Source organism: Meleagris gallopavo, chromosome 26 (assembly GCF_000146605.3).
Source record: "Meleagris gallopavo isolate NT-WF06-2002-E0010 breed Aviagen turkey brand Nicholas breeding stock chromosome 26, Turkey_5.1, whole genome shotgun sequence".
NCBI classification, from domain to species: Eukaryota; Metazoa; Chordata; class Aves; order Galliformes; family Phasianidae; genus Meleagris; species Meleagris gallopavo.
The window spans coordinates 435,417-443,254 of NC_015036.2; the positions used below are offsets into that span (position 1 = coordinate 435,417).

The 7,838-nt window shown below is 51.8% G+C and overlaps 2 protein-coding genes across 2 annotated transcripts in view; both read right to left on the reverse strand.

The window, feature by feature from the left end:
* STT3A (STT3 oligosaccharyltransferase complex catalytic subunit A) overlaps positions 1–7,477 on the reverse strand; it is a 13,587-nt gene extending 6,110 nt beyond the window's left edge. Inside the window, exons 1-2 of the mRNA XM_010723561.2 lie at positions 7,466–7,477; positions 5,589–5,593 (exon numbers count right to left, since the gene is read on the reverse strand). The gene's annotated coding sequence lies outside the window, so the exon portion shown is untranslated. The remainder of the gene's footprint in view (positions 1–5,588; positions 5,594–7,465) is intronic.
* On the reverse strand, positions 916–7,813 carry EI24 (EI24 autophagy associated transmembrane protein). Its single transcript, XM_010723562.3, has 10 exons — positions 7,648–7,813; positions 5,559–5,704; positions 4,316–4,376; positions 3,391–3,457; positions 2,868–2,992; positions 2,414–2,533; positions 2,205–2,316; positions 1,708–1,819; positions 1,467–1,541; positions 916–1,210 (listed from the first exon to the last, which is right to left on the reverse strand). Exons 1-10 carry the CDS (start codon positions 7,687–7,689, stop codon positions 1,051–1,053), a joined length of 1,020 nt encoding a protein of 339 aa, XP_010721864.1. The 5' UTR covers positions 7,690–7,813; the 3' UTR covers positions 916–1,050.
* Between the last annotated feature and the right edge of the window lie 25 nt (positions 7,814–7,838).

A 7,838-nucleotide genomic window follows, 5' to 3' on the forward strand; every position in this document is an offset into this window, starting at 1 on the left:
TCTTTAACATTTCAGTGTGAAAATACTCGAGAACACGTTTGTTTCTCCAAAGCCTGACCCCTGTTGTGAAAAACCACGGGGCAGGGGAGCGGCAGCGCTATGGCTGCACCTGGAACGCACTGCGGGACGGACCGCGCACAGAGCCACACCCACACACGTGGACAAAGCAGCGCCGCCACCGCTACAACCGAAAACCACCAGCCCCGCTCTGGGCACGGCAGAAGAGCGTGCAGAGCCACTGCGGTGACGCATCCCCGTGTCCATGGAAAACCCCCAGGCAGGTGCTGCTCACAAGTAGCTTAATGGCCACAACAGAAATGAAAAATGCACGAAAACCCCAAAAAACCTTATACCCAACCCCAGATTTAATGCGTTTCCCAAGTTTCCATTTCGGTTCCTGACCTTGTTTGAGCAATTTCCCTTTGCAATTTCAGAGATGTAAAAACCCCGAGCGTTTGGTGGCCATGGCGTGCAGCTGGCTCCCTCTCTGCAGGACGGTGCCCTCTGGTACTGAGCCCTGGAAGGTGGCACTTGTCATGGGGCCGTCCGCAATCGGGGACCACAGCTGGTCACTGCGGGGCGGGGAGGCCGAGCTGCCCCCACTTGGCTGACAGCCCTGGGAGCTGCTCAGCACAGCAGGACTACAAAAACCCCGACCTGAGTTACGACATACGAAGGACAACGGTACAGGGGAGACACAGCACAGGTTACCCACAAAGCTAGGGCAGAACGGGGGCCACAAAGCACTCGTCTGAGGGGAGGGAGATGGCACAGGAAGGACGTACAAAACTGTCCAAGGGAAGGGCTGGGACATGCTATAAAACAAGCACAGGGAACCTGGCTTTTTGTATCTGACAAAGGTGTTAAAAAATCCAGACTTCTCCCAGACTCTCCACCTGCATGCTCACAGTGGGGGACACGGAAACACCCAGGGGGGCTTTTGGTGGTGGGAAAACACGCGAGTGCCTCACACGCTGGGTCCTGCATTTCCCCAGGATGTTTCTAGCAGCTGAGGCCCGGCCTGCATCCTGTCCCCCCTTGGGCTGTGGTTCAGTGCCCCGGAGCAGGCTTGTGTTTGGCAGGAGACGGCTGGGGAGAGAGCAGCCTGTCTGCAGGGGCGCTGCCCAGGGTGGACTGAAGGTAAACGGTCTTGTGGAAGAGTCTGTTGCTGAGGAAAACCACCAGGGAGAAGAGACGGAGCTGGAAGTGGCTGGAAGGGAAGAGAGGCTGTGAGCTCGCTGCACAGTCTGGGCTCTCCCTGATGCCACACCAACGTGGCACCCTGTGTCCAAAAAGCCCCCAGAGCATTTGTCATGCCTTTATGGATAAGAGGAATCCAACAGGTACGGAAAGCTCAGCCCTGCTATTTCCACCTGACCAACCCAGTGCTGGAAGCCCGTTCTCCGGGCTGCTTCTGTTTGTCCCAGGTCTAACACACCACGGAGCATCCCCAAGCCACTACTTACTACGTTTTGCCAGGTGTCTTTGCTTCGTTGGCGCTGATGATGAACAGAGGGAAAAGGATGGAAAAGAGGCAGCCACTGGAAGGAAAAAGAAAAGGGTTTGCTGAAAGTTCTCTGCGACGGATGTCCACGGTGCTGTGGATAAGGGTACACATCTCTGATGTAAAGGAGGGCAGAAGTTGAGAAAGGGGCATTAATGTGTCCGGCTCCTCCCAGACAGCGACCTGACCCCCTGAAGACTCACCTGATGATATAGGAGGACTGCATTGCGGTGAGGAAAGCCAGTGGTAAGCCAAATCCAAAGTAATAGGGCCAGTTTCTCTCAATGTTGGACAACCGTTGGTGCATTTCAATTCCTAGTGAGAACAAAACCCCGAAGAAACCCACTGAGTTGGCACAGTGGGGAAAGGCCTTCACTACTTGTAAAAAATAAAGGAAAACAATGAACAGAACAAGAAGCACTTATTACTTCCAGCCTTCTTCAAAGAACACGGGAATACTTGGGATTACTTGGGAGTACTTTGGATTGCTGTCCCAAAGACCAAATGAGCAAACAGAAAACAAACTCATACAGTAGCAGCAGAATGAAGAGCAATAGCCAGCAAAGTGATTCCTGTCAGCCGGTGCAGAACTGCCAAGAGGCTTTGCTCACCTCTCTGCCACGTACACAATGCCTTGGGCTGCACACATGTCCGATGTCAGCCCCTGCAGGCAGCACGTGGCTACAGGAGCAGCGCTCACCTTTGTTAAACCAGCGGTACTCGAAACAGTAGAGAGAATAGAGCAGGGACATGTGCAGGAGGCTGATCAGCTGGCCGACGACATCGATGGGGAACAGACTCACAATCATCCCCTGCGGAAGAAGAGGCCGGTGAGGGAGGGCTGCTCAGGGCTTGGGGCAGGGTGAGTGCCAGCAGCCGGGGCAGGGCTGGTCAGTGCTGTGATCTCACCTGGATGAGGAACAGTGCCTGCAGCAGGAGGTTGAACAACATGTCGGCAATGATTTTACTGACACTGGGAAAGGGGTGAGGCTTTCTGCCAGAAACTTCGAATGCGAGATCTGCGATGTCCTGCACGGGAGGAAAGGGGAAGGACAAACAGCTCACCTAACACCGCACAGCCGAGCTGCGGTCACCCACTGAGAACGGCCCCAACTGCTTTTCAGGATGGGATTTCAGATTCTCCAATCCTGGAAGTCTGCCCCACACCCACAGGAGTGCCGAGATGGTTTGAACACGCAGCCTGTGCCATTTCTGGGCTTGACATGCTGTGTTTTATCTGGACCCAAAATGCCACCCCCATATCATCCCCAGAGGGGCCGCAGGGTGTCCCGCCGATTTCCTCCTGACCAACCAAGCTTTAAGACAGAAATCACCCACCATTTGCATAAGTCCACCTTCCTACCTGAAACCAGATGGCATTGACGACCTTACTGAGCACAAACAGGGGAAGGACCCAGAGGGCACTGAAAATGGAGGTGAGAATGAACTCCAGCCAAGACCAGACATCGCCATGTAAGGAAGGGTCACCTTTGGAAGATGGGCAGAAAGCAGCACATCAGGAACTCCTCATTTCACATCACAACCCCGCAGGTCCGTGTTAAACTGCCCTGGTACCAGCATCTCTGTGATGAAATTCTCACTGTAGTGCTTGAGTAAAGCGCTCCGACCTCAGCATTTCTCCCTTAGAGGCACATTTCCACCCACCTGCATTGCATTTGTTTGCAAAAATATTTTGTATCTATTGACAACCACGGGTGTTCAGTAGGGAAACACATGGGCTAGATCCCTAACACAAGAACAGTTCAAAGACTGTTGTCAACCCTTCCAGTCTGATTGCCCATCTGTCTGATTTTCTACTAAACAATTAATCACAGCCTTGCCTTACTGCTCAGTGCCCCTTAACATACAGACAGGAAAGCACTTACCGATGATCTGGGCTGTGACTGACTGAAGTACAGGTATAAATACTTGGTAAAACAAGAAGAGACTAAGCTACAGGGAAAGAGAAACAACAAGGGTTCATGGTGAGGCTTTGCACACTTGTTTCTTGTGCTCTGTTCTGCCACCTGGCGTGGTGAAATCCCAACACACCTAAGAAACCTCTAGCATCAACCCCCCCGAAGGCACCACGGCCCCTTCTGATGCCACCGTGGCCCCAAAGCCACACCAGGATGCAGCAGACAGCTTCCTATTCGGCAGCTGAACAGCTCAGTTTCAGGTGAAGCAGCAGCGTGCACACAGAGGGACAGCAAGGCTGTCTTACTGATCTGAAGGCAGACCCTCTACCTGCTCCGTTCACACCATTATAAGGGCACCAATCCATCTACACAGAACCAAGGCTCTCTGTTTAAGTACAGCCAACATCCGTCATTAAGAAATTTAACATCTCTACGCTGACTCCTCACGCTCTGCCACAGCCTAATGGAAACATGAAGTTGGTGATTTAGTAGATTGCAAAGCATCTGCTCCAATAGACAGCAGTCTAATTAAACTTATTCACAGTCATGGTAAGGTCAGAACTGAGCAATGTCTTGAGATATCAATATTCAATTTGGTAAACAATATCCCTGACTGCAACAGAGCAAGACTTGAGTATTCAGGAAAAGTGCAGCCTCAAGGACCCGTAAAATCAGCAGGTTTTGACACAAATTGTTCCCAATCTATCACTTCAATCCTGCACCACATCCTTTTAAGTATAGTGCTGGGGCTGGGAAATGTAAGGATTCCCCTCCGCTCCTACAGCCTCTCAACAGTGGGGCAGCCAAGCCCTGCTGAAAGCTCACAAGCACTGCAGCACATCACTGCTTTCACAGCATTTTAACGTAGAAAACCCCCCAAGTGTCCACTTACCCAGAATACACCTCCATTCCAGGCACAGCACTGAAATATCCGGCTCACAATCCGGGGCTCACTGGAAAGCAACAGGACAGATGTGCATGAGAGACCCTTAGCTCCTGAGCGTGGACAAATGGCAGCTGTTTCAGTCTCACATTTTGGACACTGCTGTGACAAACACCTTCATAAGTTTCTAAATGAACCAACTGAGTACCGGTAGCACCGCTGATTTTACCTGAACGCTGGAACTTGCAAGAAATCCCAGCACAGACGTGCAGCAGGACTCTGCCATCACCTTTAGACAAGGTCAAACCACCACCAAAGCAGGCAAAATAATCAACATCTTGAAAGGCATATTCCCAACCAAACATCACTGCACCAAATGCCAGCCCAACGGTGATTAGGAGAGCTGAGGAACGTTTGTGTGGTTTGGGAGTCAGGCACAAGAATAGATGCTGGTTTGCTCCCACATGGATACAATTCAGGCACTCCCAGCCTTAGTAGCTGCAACTGATACAGGTGGCTGCAGAACTCTGCAAGGCTGTGGAAAAAAATACCCTTCATCTGCCCCGAATGCATAACTTGGATCTGAGATGCACGCCATGAGCGAGCGCTGTTTCTTCCTGATGCCACCAACATCCCCAACAGCAACCATCTTTAACCACGGCAGGAGGGCCAGCGCTCAGGAAAAGCCAAACTCAGAACTCCACATTCTTCTGGCTTGCACAGCTTCGCGCTGCAGGGCACGGACCCGTGATAATTCCTAAGAGCCCGCGGTCTCAACCCTCAAACAACATGAAGTCTGATTTCCTCTTATCACGAAAGGCCCACGGTTCCGCTACAGAATGCAGGAAGGTATTTCATGTCACAGCTCTCATCCTCGCTGGCTCTGCATGCTGGCACAGTTGGTTTATAAGCTGTGTTCCTGCTGCAGACCACTTGCACACGTCAGAAGATCAGCTTGTGACAGTAGTGACACTCAGGATGCAGGTCTGACCCCGTTTTATGGAGATTTTCACAAGTGCAGGCAAAAGCAGTGACTTTATTTACTTTACTTACCTTCCCTTTCAGCCAGGCTGCTGTGACACAGTGGGTGTTTAACAGAGAAAAGCACCCGCACTGCCAAAGCGCTGTGACTTGCAATTCATCGGGCTCTTCAAAGCTCTGCACAGAGCTCTCCTCTGGTTCTCCCTCCTCGCCCTCAGACTCAAAGACAAGCAAATTACCTGATTTGTGACTCATAGGGCTCCATACTCACTTCTCTTGCCTCCTCTCTTCCATGTGAAACCTCCGCTGGGCGAGCGCGCTGTTTGCTCTCCTCCGCTTCTGCTCTTCCCTTTTCTGCTGGATCCGGGCATCCAGCTTGGAGATGGTGCAGATGCCCCAGATGGAATCCTTGATTCCCTGTGGACACGAGGACGGCACATCAGCCCTGCCCAGAGCAGGGAGGAGTGGGACATGGCTGACCCGGGCTGCTCCCCGTTATGGGAAGGGACACAAATGCACACCAAGCTGATGCACGAGGCTGCAGATTTGGTTGCTGCTCTACCAGCTCTTCTGCCTGGGAAGAACTGCCAGCCCAGTACAAATAACAGAGATGTAACATCGTTACAGGGTGGAAAGAGAGGTTACAGCACGAGGAAGGAAGCAAAAGCACTCCCAGGACAGCGATGCTGTGACACGCCAAGATAAAGCAACCCAGAAATAAAGTTTTTCTCTCAAAGAAATGTTAGCGATGCTCAGAAAAAGCAAGAGAGGTGAACGATAAACCAAACCCCATCTTCAAAACAGCTGTGTTTGATGCCAGCTGCTCCTTGCAGAACACCGCCTGCATTTTCATTCTTCCAAAGAATGAATACAACCTCCCCAAGCTCCTCTGTTGCACGAAGGTGGATTTGCAGCAGCACTGCCCTTACCCACCCCACGCTCCCTGCTGAGGTTGGCCAACCCTCAGGTAAGCAGGGAAGGGAACTGGGGGGAGAAATGAGGGACCAGACCTCATCTGCATCACCCATTCCCACAGATGGGTGAAGGCCAGCCCCACTCCCAGCTGGAAGGCCAAGCCAAAGCCAGGATTTGGGTCAGTAACGCTATTTTCCATGGCCTGGTGACCTAAATCACATGTTCCAGCATCTTTAGGAACAGCACTGGAAAGCTTTTTTGTTTTTTCCTCTTTTTTTTTTTTTTAAAAGGTGTGATGTCTCATAAATCTCCTCTATTTATAACCCTGGCAAAAGCCACAGAGATCTCTCACAGCCCATTTCTTCTGTCTGGCACAATGCACTTCTTCCCCTGCCAGTACTTCTAAGGCCAATAAAACGTAATTATACAGAATACTCAGAATGTGCAAAGTCCATGTGGCCTCGCTGTACGAGCTCGATTCTTATTCCTCCACAAATAAAACCATCTGTCCTTGTCTCAGAAACACTCTCACATCAGCCACGTCCGTGCAGGCCTCCGGGGAGTGCCTGAAATGATTTCCAATGCCATTTCTTTCTTTTAATGACAGATGTGCTGCAGCTGGCCTGGGTGGCTGCTGTGCAGCCTTACTGCTGTGCAGCCTTACTGCTGTGCAGCCTTACTGCTGTGCAGCCTTACTGCTGTGCAGCCTTACTGCTGCAGCACTGGCTGAGCACATCACCGTGGTTCAAAATCACGCTGCCTGCATGCACGGACAGGTCAGACAGCCCAAGAAACATCGCTGCACCTCTCCCCCCTGACCCAGCAGCACGTATTTTTATGCCGAGTACACATCTGACAAACACATCTGACATTGCAAGCTGCTGCTCGAACCTGATGAGGTGGAAATTAATTACATGCTGCTCCAACCACCTCTTACAGATGGCATGAAGGCATCACAAAATGACACAGGTTCTTCTGCTTCGAGCTGTGGCCAGGGCACCGCAGACCTCTGCTCTTGAACAACAGCTTGCCAAAAACAAGTCCCTTGTTAGTGTCACGCACAAGAGTTTTCAATCTGACATCAACACCTGGGAGAGCCAAGCGAGACAGGGAGCACCGAGTTCACACAAAGCCCCGTCACCATAAAACGCCTGCCAGGCCACAAGGGTCTCCTGCCCAAAGGAATCTGTTACAGGTTCAGTTTGCCTTTAGGACGCATCTCACGGCTGGGATGAAGCGGATCCCACCTGGGACGCGGGGCACAGCACCGCTCCTAAGAAGCTGAAAATGATTTTTTTTCCTTCTGACGGCGTTCTCCATCACGTTGACATGATTTCTGAAGACGGCTTTAATCTAAATATATCTGGAGCCCCATTCAAATCTTGTAACCCACTTTCAGAGCCCACGGGACCCAGGCGGACCCAGCGCCCCGCAGCAGGACTCACCCTGACGAGGTCATGGAGGAAGGTTTTCACGCTGTCCGCCATCTCGCCTCCAGCATCACCTCTGCTTCCAACACCATCAACTACAGGGAGAGGGGAAACGCCGGACCCAAGCCTCTCTCATCGTGGAGGGGAGGGAAACGGATGGAGCCTGCGGGCAGACGCGGACATCGGGGTGAGAGCACGGAAATTAC